Source organism: Cricetulus griseus, chromosome 5 (assembly GCF_003668045.3).
Source record: "Cricetulus griseus strain 17A/GY chromosome 5, alternate assembly CriGri-PICRH-1.0, whole genome shotgun sequence".
In the NCBI taxonomy this organism is placed as follows: Eukaryota; Metazoa; Chordata; class Mammalia; order Rodentia; family Cricetidae; genus Cricetulus; species Cricetulus griseus.
The window spans coordinates 130,979,150-130,992,683 of NC_048598.1; the positions used below are offsets into that span (position 1 = coordinate 130,979,150).

Genomic DNA, 13,534 nt, shown 5'->3' on the forward strand with positions numbered 1-13,534 from the left:
AGCACACCCACACATACATGTGTACACACAAGTATACACTTCACTACACACACACACACACACACACACACACACACACACACACACACACACGGGAAGGAAGAAAAAAAAGAAAAGAAAACTGGGAAATGATGTTTTTTGTTATTTTGAATATTTGGGGTAAATGGAAAATCTGAAACAAATATACTTGAGTCACTGAGAGATAAAAATGGTTTCAAAAAATTCTTAAATCTAAAGCAACATCATGTGTTGTGGAGTGAGGCAGTTTATTTTGCCAGGCAAAATAAAGGATGCTAAGCTAAATTTCAATAAGCAGCAAGGTATTCACTAAACTTACTTGTACTTATTTAGTTATACCAAGACATTCTTTAGTATTTATATGAAATTCGAATCTAATCTAGATTTCTTCCATGTGGGGAAAAGATTTTAAAAATGCTACATTTAGTTTGTTCTAAAATAATTTTAATAATCATGTACCAAAAATTCTATTTCCAACAGACACCTGTTTCTCATTTTTAGTCTGACCACCAAATGTCAGCATTAATGTTATTATCTTCATACTGTCAGATAATAATATTATCCTGCTCTTGGGGCAAGAGCAAACAGGAGATAGGAACTGATTGTATAATACAACCAACCATATGGGGACGGAGCCAGAAAACAGCCATTACTCGGGCACACTTGAATCACAGATACCTGATTGTGAATACACTTACATCTGCTAGTTCCTTGATTTGCTTTGCTGAAACATCAAATGTGTCCAGTCGTTGAAGAAAAGGCAAGTGATACAACATATGGGTGGAGTAATTACACAGCTGACACACAGGATTACTTTTATACTGAGGATCATTTAGAGATAAATCCTTTAATCGAGGAAGTCTGGTCAAGTTAGTAAGATCCTAAAACACCAATGACAATGTTCAATCAGTTATGAACGCTCACTTTGGAAGGAGGTCGATGGTTTTATCTATTTATTTTTGGGGGGGTGGGAATTCTGGGAGACAGGGATTCTCTGTAGCTTTGGAGCCTGTCCTGGAACTCGCTCTGTAGACAAGGCTGACCTCGAACTCACATAGATTCACCTGCTGGGATTAAAGGCATGCACTACCCCAGCTGGGGAAGGAGGTGTTTTAGCACATAAGGTCACCCACACTGTCATGTAACACATTCTAATTGAACACCGAAGTATGTATGTTAAGTGATATAGATGGCTGCTTCGCCACAGTGAAGACACATGCTGACCCCTAGAAGAAAAGATCACAGCTATGCATTTTCTATGTGGCAGCTGCTCCTCCACCAACCCTGCTTTAGGATTCCCTAGGCACATCTGTGATTGGATTATAATAGCCCTGGAGTAAAGCAGTGGCAGCTCTGCTGTCTATCAAACATAGCCCCCACCGAGGATCTGATTAGCCGTTAGATTGAACTTCTTGGTGCTCTCATGTGCACCCTGTATTTGAGCCAAATGCCAATGCTGATGCTACTCAAATAGACCCTCGATTTCTTATTTCCATGCCCTTATGAATATTCATCTCCCCCTCTTAGAATGTCCGTTGCCACGGCCCAGAAGAAGCTCCTCCAATGCCTGTTAAAATGTTGCTAACCTTTCCTATTGATTAATTCCTTTGCAATTTCACCAATAAGCTAACATTTCACTCAAATTTCTTTTTAATTTACTTGCTCTACTGCTTTGTAATACCCTTTTGTTTTTCTGAGTTAAAATGTACCTATTTTTTGTTTGTTTTTTAAGAGTACTTATTTTCACTGGGTGATTCAAAATTATTCCTTACTCCTCTTTCTCTAATATTTTCATCATGTGTGCTTGAATGTGTGCCTTCCATCTCACATTGGCAGAACTATATTGTGAACGTGATTAGAAAGCAAGGGAAGGTTTTTGACAAGAGAGATTGATTATAGCATGTTTAAAGGGGCTTCAGCAAGCATCGCTGGTCGGCAAACAGATTCAGACTAGAGAAAAGAAAAAGGGTTGGCAAGGTGGCTCGGCAGATAAGGGCACCTAGGGCCATGCCAGACAGTCTGAGTTCGATCCCCAGGACCCTGGTGATTGAATGAGGGAGCTGCATCTCCGGAAAGCTGTCCTCTATTTCCATCTGTGTGCTATAGCTTGCTCTCTCTCTCTCTCTCTCTCTCTCTCTCTCTCTCTCTCTCTCTCTCTGTCGCTCAATAAACATAAAAATAGGAAGAATTGTGAGATGTCATGTTTTAGTTTTTCCTCTCAGTGATGCAGATTGCTAACCATCATTGACAGTGGCTCAGGTCGTGAGACTCTGGACATTCCACGCCAGCACTAAGAGGATTTGTTCATGGATTGAGGGTAGGATATGAAGCAGTAATAGGAGTAAAACAGGGCTGTCAGGATTCTTGCCTAACTATAACTGGAAGGGTGGAAATAGCATTTAGAGAACTTGAGACATCTGCAGGGAAAGAAGGTTTGGGAGCGGACATCAGTATCAAGTCGGTTAAAGGAGGTCGGCAGTCCGGAGAGGAGAAGTCACCACGGTAAGAAGAGGAACCAACTTAGCAGTAATGAGATTAGGTGTATTTACAGTCATAAGGCACAGCGGGATCATTCAGAGAATGAATTACAGACAGAAATGTGGAAGAGAACCTAGTGCTGAGAAGGGGCAATCCACTTTTCCAGATGTTATGAGCGATGAACCCCCAACAAAACAGATATAGCCAGAAAGCCTAGGGCACAGCTAAGAGAAAGTAGCAGCCTACCAGCTAAGTAGTTATTTCTTTGGTTCTAAAAGGATCCAATCATTATGGCTAATTGAACAGATGTCTCTCAAATTCCCTAGAGCAGCGGTTCTCAACCTTCCTAATGTGGTGACCCTCTAATACAGTTCATGTTGTGGTGACCCCCCAACCATAAAATTATTCCATAGCTACTTTATAACTGCATTTTTGCTATGGTTATGAATGGTAATGTAAATATCTGATATGCAGGACCCAAAGGGGTCTCAACCCAGAGCATCAGGAAGCACTAAGTAACGAACTCAATGAAATGACTCCTTGAAGGGGGATTGTTTGGTGTATTGTCTGGTCTACAGAGTTTGTAACTCAAGTTGATAAACAGAAACCAACCATTTAGTTGAACGTACCTTGAAAGAAGTAATTTGGTTTCCGGAAAGGTTTAGTTTTTCCAGTTGTTCGTTAGGATCAAGACATCGGCCTTTGATTTAAAAACAAGATTAAAGAAACATTAGGGATGAGGATACAGCCGAGAGGCAGCGTGCTTGCCCGGCATGCCCAAGGCCCCGAGTTCAATCCTCAACATCACAAAAATAATTAAGTTTCTTGTTCTACCTTTATTATATATCCTGGCATACTTGTGGGTTATAGACGACCATTATTTCCTGCATATCAGTAGGACCCACAATACCACTGTATAATCAGCAATAGTTAGTAGTGGCTGGTAGTTACACATTTGAACCATAGATTTCAAAGTAGCAAGGAAGTGGGGGTAGATCTGGGAAGAATTGGGTGGGTGTAAATAGGATCAAAACACATGGTGAGAAACTCTCAGAAGCAAGAATTGTTTTAAAGATCTTCACAACTCAACTGAAAGAACCACCACCTAAGACAAAAATGTGTGCAAAAGTAAAAGTGCTTTTCAATGACATAAAGTCTAAAAGAAAAAACTCGAAGCACACACTTTTAAAATGCATTAGCCCAGATTCCAGAGGAAACAGTACGCACCAATGCTGCTTATCAGGTTTCCTGCAAGGTTGAGGTCATTTAAATTCTTCAGCATCTGTAAGCCCTAGAAATGCAGACAACAATGTAAATTTAAAAGTCATTAACTTTGATCACCCTAGTGATTTCCTCGGGCGCTCAAACAGTAGATACTGTGTGCTTCGCAGGCCCAGAGGAGAATGGGTACAATGAAGCCAAACCCCTCTTACTTTAATGAACCTGGAGACAATTTGTAGACAGTGGAGGGGAAGAAAAGTGGAGTGAGTGGAGAAACAACGGATCTCTCTGCATGTTTATCATCCAGGCAAGTCACACAGCTTCTCTAAACCTCCTTCTAACTCCAAATATCACCTTACTTCTCAGGCCCAATGTGAACAATAGACAATGGTTCCTTAAAAAATGCAATCTATATGTTAGTTCTTGTTTTAAGAAGATTGTGCATGAGTGTTTTTCCTGCACATATGTCTGTGCAGCATGTGTGTGCCTGGTGTCCACAGAGAACAGCAGAGGGTGTTGGGTCCCCGGAACTGGAGTTGTGAGCTGCCATGTGGGTGCTGGGAATAGAACCTGGGTCCTTTGGAAGAACAGACAGCACTCTTAACCACTGAGCTATCTCTCTCTAGTCCTACCTCAGGTCTTTTGACAACAATAATTACGCTATTTATAAATATTTTGGCCCTTAAAACTATGATCTTAGACACTGACATTTAAATGATATAACAGTAAACTGGCTGTACATGCAAATTATCAAAATTACCTCACCTCAATATTTTTTATCATGTTGTGGTTCAGCCAAAGAACTTCCAATCTCATTAACCTCTCTAAATTTTGTATTTTGGAAATTTTATTGTAATATAAATACAGTTTTTCCAAATTTCTACATTCTTGAAGGCCTTCAATTTTCTGTTGAAAAGGAGATTGAAGATTGTTAGTTATTTTGTCATTAACTCATCAAGTAAAGTAGGTTTCTAAGTCTTTTCTCTTTTAAATACCATTTTATTGCAATACCAATACCCAAAAAATTAATTGAAAATATAAAGTGAACATATAATTTCTATATACAGCCATGTTTAACATTGTACACTTTTAAAAAATTTTTCAATCACCTATATCAGCTTTATATTAACAAAATCATAGATATCTGAACTTATGGGTAGTTTTCTTTTTGCTCAAGACCATCTAACAAATTTTCATAATATTTCAAAGTAGTTTAGTAATGACAAAATATTTTATGAAATTCATAACAGCTCTCTTTAATTAATCTTAAAGTAATCTACAGTAACCTTAAAGAGAGCTGTTATGAATTTCATAAAATATTTTGTCATTATTAAATTACCCTATGTGCAGAATATTCACATTTGATAATTTTATCTATTGTGAAAATTCTTTAACAAATACTTTCGTGCATGTAACTGTTCTCTAGTGCTGAATTATTTCTCTAATATAAAACTGTTAGGATAGGGATTTCTGGGTTAAAAGGTGTGCACATTTCTCCTGGTTATGATGCATTTTGCAGTGTTGTTTGCTAAAATACACATCTAACCATTCAATTCCTAATTGCACCAAATTTACTAGTAAGCAATACTGGCCATGATCTGATTTGATATGTTTAACGAAAAAAATAATGTATTTATGTTTTGGTTCCTTATTCCTACTTTCACTCTGTACACATTTTTATCTTTGCCTATATTATCAGTTTTGATCCACACATGCTACATATATTTTAGTGAATTAGTTTTTCAAAACCAAGGATTCAGGATTAGATGCACCTCGTCATTTGTCTGTTTAAACTTACCTCTATGCAGCATTCAGCGATCCAAAGTTCTTTAAGTTGTACACATGTCTCCAACCCTGAAATTTCCTTTATATCTTGAGCAACAATTGTAAGACTTGATAAGTTAGGAAACAATGATAATCCAACTATACGGGGGTACCCTGAGAAAAACATCTCCAGTTTGGAAGTTTCTGATCCTTCTTGTCCAACCATCTCGTAAGATAAACCATTGCACAAACACTGTTGTAAGAGAAAGAACAGCAATTATTATCTGGTCCAAATAGTTAAAAAATTGCCTTTTGACATCACAAGCTATAACTGCCCATTGAACTGACACCTTACTTGTACTCCCACAAAAGGGAAAGTTGGATCACATAGATGACTTCTGTGCTTTCAAAAGTCATACGGGAGCACCAGAGTCCTCCCTGTTAGCCCTCACAGATCCTTGAAGGGGTGTAAAATGTTCTACTTCATTTCTTGCAAATATTATTGAAAAGAAATTGGGCTTACACTCACCAGTTCTTTAATGATTTCACTTCGACTTAAGTTTTCAATTTCAATCATCTTCCATTAAAAAACAATGGTCATAATAATATATCTAGTAAAGATAATGAAAGATTGAGATTAGTCCTAGTATCAGGGTGGTCACGTGGAGAGTCAGCTTAGAGTACCAACTGTGGTACCTCCACATAGACCTTCTTCCATCTCTAGAATTTCCATTTACAAACTTCTTGGAGATCTACAAAGATGACACCAGCTAACAATCTAAGCAACAGAGGAGAGGCTCTCTTAAATGTCCTCCCCTGATAATGAGATTGATGACTGACTTATATGCCACCCGATAGCCCTCATCCAGCAGCTGGTGGAGTAGAAGCAGACACTCACAACTTATCACTGAACTGAACTGGAATCCAGATGCAGAGAAGGATGAGTGAAGAGCAAAGGGGTCCAGACCAGGCTGGTGAAACCCACAGAAACAACTGACCTGAACATTGGGGGAACTCTTGCTCCCCAGACTGATAGCTGGGATACCAGCATGGGACTGATCCAGACACCAGGAACATGGGTTTCATTGAGGAAACCTCAGAAATCTACAGAACTTCCTGTAGTAGTTCAGTACTTATCCCTAGCACAGGTGTGAACTTTGGGAGCCCATTCCAAGTAGAGGAATACTCCCTGAGCCAAGACACATGAGGGTAGGCCTAGACCCTATCCCAAAGGATATGATAGACTCTGATGACACCCTATGGAAGGCCTCACCATCCAGGGGGAGCAGAAAGGATATGTGATAGGTAGGGTTTTAGTTGAGGAGGTGGTAGGGGAGGACAGGAGGGAGAAGGGATTGTCAAGTAAAACAATCTTGTTTCCAATTCAAATAAAAAAATCTGAAAAAGAAAAAAAATTAAAAATAAAATAAAATAAAGTATTCTGAACTTAATTCTGCCTCTCCACACCTCTTTCTATTTTTCTTGGTCCAAAAAAAAACAAATATAGTTTTTCTTCTAAACAATAAACCTTCAAAAAACTCGAAGAAGCCATCTTTCACCTTCCACTAAGATGGAATCCTCACTTCTGCTTCTTTCTCATACACAGACTGTACCTTTGCTTTCTTACCGGGCTGTGGTGCCCCGAGCTGAACCCAGTTCTCTAAGTTACATACAAAAGAAGGGCTCCTGGAATGTCCAGAGACATATTTTTTTTTGTCTATGTGCTAGCTAACAAGCTTCATTTGCACTGGGAAAATAAAATTAGATAACAGATTTATGTGATTTCTCTATATAAGAATAGATATTGCCGGGCGTTGGTGGCGCACGTCTTTAATCCCAGCACTCGGGAGGCAGAGGCAGGAGGATCTCTGTGAGTTTGAGACCAGCGTCCTCTACAAGAGCTAATTACAGGACAGCCTCCAAAGCCACAGAGAAACCCTGTCTCGAAAAAAAAAAAGAATAGATATTGAAGAAGAATTATTAAGGCTTATCTGGCATGTACATAATTATCCATTAAAATGATTCACTGATTTCTCTTTTGCCACAGTTTCTATGAACCAATTAACAACTAGATGGCTTTAATATAACTTAAATGTTCATAATTTTAAATGTTTTCATTATGTAATGCATATACTAAAAAGTGGAGGTACTTTTTAATACAATGATAAGAAAAGATGTGGGAAACATAAAATTTCTTTCACCCTAACTCTCTCCTAGAAGTGTATATCTGTAAATAAATGTGTGCATATGCATGATTATTGTAAGCAGCACAGCTCTGATGGAAAGGTGTCCTGGCAGCTGGGGGCCAAGGAAGACCACAAAGGCACACCGCACAACAAACCTTACACAAGACATTCATTGGGAGAAAAAAATCCCAGAGGGTGGCTGCCTCTGCTCAGGCCAGAAACAGCAGCAAACTGAACAGGAAACAGATTTTCTTGGAAGGGGATGGAACTTTTTAGGATGGAGCTTTCCAGGGTGGAGATTGCTGGGATTTCATGTCCAGAGATTGGGCTTTTTACTCTGTGGGGTGGGGCAGGGTCCAGCAGTTAGGGCAGTTAAAGTGTTCTGTGGGTGAAACCTGGCAGTTAGAGGTCCTGCGGGAGGGACCTGGCCACTGGTGTGGCTCGAGGGGCTTGCAATTATGTAAAGAGAAAATGGGGAAATAAACATTTTTAAGTCACTAGAATGAGTTACTCCGAGTGTAGATGAAAGCCAATGAGAATAGAGTAAGAATAAAAGGTAAGATGAGGATAGAGGCAGAAAGGAAAAAGAAAAGACAATGCTGTTTTTTTTTTTCAAAAATATGTTTACTATTATAGAGTTTGAGTGTCTAATGGTATTTTAATTTATTGTACTGTTGATACACATCTGGGCTGTCTTTCTCTGAGGGCCAACAATGTAAGTGCTTCTCTGAGTGTTTTGTCTTGTGGGCAAAGTTCAACATTTCTGTTGAGTTTATGCACAGGAGTGAAATGACAAACAACTGCCTTTATATGCAATGCTGACCTTTTTCACAAGCACAGTTTGAAGCAAAGAAAATGTACATGCATGATCATCACACGTTTTCTACACTAATCCATATGCAAATTGGAAACAATATTGTCCAACAATGGTTCCGTCACAGGTGAGCAAGCAACAGGAAGCAAAAGAGGAGCTTTGGGGACACAGATAAAGGTATTGGAGAAGAACTTGTGTCACATCTGTACATATGTTTACTTGAGTAAAGTTACACATATATTTTATTCATGCCCCTCATTCAATTATGTCTATATCCATGTTCAGGAACTTAAATTAAGATTTTAACCGAGTGGCGATTTGAATCCTGTGTTTACCTACCTTTGCTCCCTGATTACAACTAGAAGGCCTCCAGCAAGATGAGAACAGAGAAATGTACACCTGTGCTGGGGAAAAGATGGACCACTGGGAAGACTGATAAAGGAGCTCTCAAGATAAAGTGACATCAATCAGATTGGGAAAAAAGCCATTTGTACAAACCATGCCAAAACAAGACATCAGCAAGAGAAGTTTTACTAAGCTATTCAAAAATATTTAAAGCTGTTTTCAAACTCAGTGCAGCAACTGTGTGTAAAAGAAAGCTACAGAGCATTCACGATACAGCAGTGTTTACAGCAGGGTACAACTGTCTGTGTTCACACTCAGGCTTTATGAACTGCTGACACTGTCCCACCATGATGAAGTGGTGGCTTGGATAAGGACTGTGCAAAGTTCAGGTGTCGCCAACATAGTGTTACTAAGAGATAAGGTCTTTAAGAGATCAAGAGGGTTCCTTCCCTCAAGAACTGGACCTAGGGCCCTAATCACAGCCTGATGCAGGCAGGCTTGTCCCCTTTTCCTCCTCCATCTTCTGCCATGTGAAGATCTCACCAGGTACCCAATGACAGTGCCTTGAGCTTGGACTTCCCAGCACACAGAATCATACAAAACAAATGTCTGTTCTTCCTATCTGGCTCTGGGCATTTTGTTACAGCAACATGAAATGGGCTAAGGCACTGAGCTGAGGAGAGGGGGACCCTAGCCAATGCCTTAGAGCAGAAGGCAACCAGAAATTTACCCCACCCCCTTACCTAGTCACTAACCTATACATCAAGGACCTAACAGGTACAAGAAAAATGGCTGAGGAGGGGAAAGAGAAGCCAGTTTCTGATATGTGGTATTTGGGCAAAGAACTAAATACATGAGGTAAGCCGTGAAGGGATTTGGATCACATGCATTCTGGCAGAGGGAACAGTGGCCAGACCAACAGGGTGAGAATATGCTTGGCATATGTGCAGAACAAGAAGGCAGATGGGTGTGATGGACCACACTGAAGACAATGGAGACCAATAGGACCTGCAGTCAGAGGAGGATTTTCGGGTCAGCACTCCTGCTGCCTCATAGGCCCTGTCTGGGGACTTGGATTTTTGGACAGCAATAAATAGAATTTGGGGTGTCAAAGTGTCATCAGCTGTGCCAATATTGAAAAGGGCTCCTCTGGCTACTCCACTGAACATAACTACTTTAGGGGTGAGGTGAGTGGCTCTGTGATGGCTAATCTTGGTTGTCAATGTGACTACATCTGGAGTCAATTAAAACCTAATCCCTGTGAGGGATTCCGGGATTCCTTTTTTTTTTTTTTTTTTTTTTTTTTATCAGATCATTTGAGGTGAGAAGACCCACCCTAAATCTGGGTCACACCTTCTGTTGGCAGCCCACATGAAAAAAGCATGGAAGAAGGAAGCTCTTGCTTTTTGCCTACTTTCCCTCACCCTCACAGGCAAGTCCATTTATCCTTCTGCAGAGACATTACTTTGCTGGTATTAGAACTTTACTTCTTCAGGATTCCAACACAGACTGAAGACTAGCTGAGACTTCTAGGCTTGTCTCCAGTCCAGCCATTCTTGGACTAACCATACCATACCCACAGTGTGTAGTCATCCTAATAATTTCCCTTTTCATGCACACATGAACACACACACACACACACACACACACACACACACACACACACACACACACACACACACACAGTCCTCTTCCTTTGGAGAACCCTGACCAATATAGACTCTTAAGCTAACCCTTTCTTCTACATTTCTATAGCTGCCTTAGCCATTGTGTTGGATCATAGCGATAGAAAAGGGACTAATTCCCTTCTCGTTTTTTTTTTTGGTTTTTTTTTTGTTTTTTTTATGTTTCTTGGTTAGTCTTTCATATTCTTTTTTTATGACTAAGACTTGAGATTTTTTTGTTGTGGGTTGGGAGAGATGGTTTGGAGGCTAAGGGTCCCTGCTGTCCTTCCAGAGGACACAAGCGCCACTCCCAGCACCCATACCACGGGGCTAAGAACTACCAGTGTTCCACAGATCCCGTTCCTCTGGCCTCTGTAAGTACCTGTGTGCCTTGCACATGCCCACACACATGATTAACATTAAAAACTAAATCTTAAAAAGGAATTTTAAAAGTCCAGCAGGAATTCTTATTTGACAGTACATTACTAAAGTGAGGTAACTCCAAACTAGAAAGACAAATATAGTATGTACTCACTCATAAGTGGATACCAAACATAAAGCAAAAGATACCCAACCTACAAACGGTAATCCCAGAGAAGCTTGAACACTTTTCCAGAAACAGATGCAGAAATCTACAACTAGCCAATGGGCCAAGCTCCTGGAGTACAGTCAAAGTGAGGGAGGAGTGATAATATGAACACAGGAGTCAAAACCATGATGGGGAAACCCACAGGATCAGCTGACCGGAGCTAGTGAGAGATCACTGACTTCCTGGAACCGATGAGAGAAGGGGAATTGGGGGGGTGTGGAGTGGGAGGAGAGGAGGGAGGGGGAACTGGGATTAGAATGTAAAAAATAATAATAAAAATATATATATATATATATTATATATATTATATATATATATTGCAGGGCATTGGTGGCGCATGCCTTTAATCCCAGCACTCGGGAGGCAGAGGCAGGCGGATCTCTGTGAGTTCGAGGCCAGCCTGGTCTCCAGAGCGAGTGCCAGGATAGGCTCCAAAGCTACACAGAGAAACCCTGTCTCAAAAAACCAAATAAATAAATAAATAAATAAATAAATAAATAAATAAATAAATGAATGAATAAATAAATGAAGACTGCATTTTCCGGGTATATAAACACACAGATTATCTCTCAATTTCACATTATTCTGTCTTCATCCATGCCCCAATTTGGGCAAAATAATCCCATTCTAGCTCAGTAGTTAACTGACAAAATTCATTGAAAACCCTGAGTACATGTGAACTACGAGAAGCTATGGCCAGTTACAGAAAGAACCGTTTCTGTGTTTCTCATTAGCTTCCTTTCCTATGAGGAGGATTAAAGACAAAATCCTAAGATTCATAACAGTATTCTCATGTTCACCTTGCCTTTCATGCCTTTTCCTTCTCTGCCTTCTTTCTCCCCTCCCCCTTTTCATCTCCCTCCGTATCTCCTCCCCCATCTCTTGCCAGATGAACTTGTCCTTGTCCTCATCATCACAGAAAACAGGGCTGTCTTGGGATGTACTGCCTTCAATTTCCTTTCTCTTAAAGTTCTTTCCCTTAGGACTTTTGGCTCAGTGGAAATACTCTTTTGGTGGCTGGGGAGATGGCTCGGTGGGTAAAGGGTTGGTATTTGCTGTGCAAGCATGAGGACCTGAGTTTGGATTCCCAGCACCCCTAGAAAAGCTGGACATCCCATCTGGGAGTGGAGACAGAAAGAACCAAAGAAGTTGTGGGGTGGACGAGTGGAAGTGGGGCACGCTTGCCAGGTCAGACCATTTGGCTGGATTGGTAAGCTCCAGGTTTGCCTAAAATAAGGTGAAAGGCAATTGAGGAAGACATTCCATATTAGCCAACTCTGAGTTCTAAGCACCCTTATATGGGTAGGCACACCCCAATACACATGCACAGGCGTCACATACAATAAATAAATAATCTTCATTTTGTCTGAATGCCCTTTTCTGTGCACTTAACCACCCTTTTCTCTGTCAGTCCTTCGTCTTTCTTTCCATAAGGTCTCCTTCCCCCTGTGTATGGGTACCAGGTCTTCCTATTTAGAAAAGTCCCTTCTATCTTGCTTTTTTTTTTTTTAAAAAAAAAGAAGAGTTATTTTTGACAAATTTCACAAGGAACTTTCTAGACAATCAAATAGCAACAATTCACTGCCTCCATTCAGTCGTCTGCCCACTGTAATGTGAAAGAAAACCCTTCAAGCCACCACAGCTTCTAAATACAGTTAAACAAGACCAGAAACAACATTCAGATTGTCAAAGACAGTGGGTATGTTTCAGCTCTCAAGTTGACCTTGATGTGACATTGAGCAATGCTATTACACTGAGCAATGTTGATGACTCTTAGTTTCCTTGGTTTCTCTCTGTTCCCTCCTGCTCTGTGTATGCGCACACAGGAATAAATGCTGCTATGTGCTTGTAATTGTGGAGGCCACAGGCTAACCTCAGGAGCCATCCCTCAGGTGCCACCCACCTTGACTTTTTTTTGAGAGTGTATCTCATTTTGGTGGGAACTCACCTCTTAGGCTAGGCTAGCTGACCAGGGAGCCCCAGGAATTGGCTCACTTCCCCCGCACTGGAATTGAATGCAATGTTTTATTTACATGGGTTCTGGGATGGAACCCAGGTCTTCTTGCTTTCAAGACAAACACTTTACGGCCTAAACTGTCTCCCTAGCCCCCCATTTTTTCTTTTGCACCAACAGCTTCCTTCTCTGTGAAAGTTGCTCATCTTTATTTTCCTCTTTGCGATGAGTCCAAAAGTCCACGTGGAAAGCTCCATGTGGATGAATCACAAGCATCACAAATTCAGTATGTTCCAAACTGAGCTCCTATTTCCCAACTAATGTGTTTTACCTTGATGAATGCTTCTGTTGTGATAAAGGACACCACCAGGCCCTCTCCATCCAAGTTGGAAACCCGAGACTTACCCCCCCCATGTGTTTCCTAGGTTCAGCTTCTCATCAAGTCCCTTTCCATTCATATCATAAAGTCTATCAGGGTTTTCACACTTTCTTTCCACTATC

General features: G+C 40.5%; 1 protein-coding gene across 1 annotated transcript in view; it reads right to left on the reverse strand.

Annotated features, from left to right (window-relative positions):
- Lrrc9 (leucine rich repeat containing 9) overlaps positions 1 to 6,058 on the reverse strand; it is a 79,539-nt gene extending 73,481 nt beyond the window's left edge. Inside the window, exons 1-6 of the mRNA XM_035445872.1 lie at positions 6,011 to 6,058; positions 5,516 to 5,734; positions 4,483 to 4,623; positions 3,724 to 3,787; positions 3,126 to 3,196; positions 717 to 899 (exon numbers count right to left, since the gene is read on the reverse strand). Of these exons, the coding sequence (XP_035301763.1) occupies positions 717 to 899; positions 3,126 to 3,196; positions 3,724 to 3,787; positions 4,483 to 4,623; positions 5,516 to 5,734; positions 6,011 to 6,058 (726 nt within the window). The remainder of the gene's footprint in view (positions 1 to 716; positions 900 to 3,125; positions 3,197 to 3,723; positions 3,788 to 4,482; positions 4,624 to 5,515; positions 5,735 to 6,010) is intronic.
- Between the last annotated feature and the right edge of the window lie 7,476 nt (positions 6,059 to 13,534).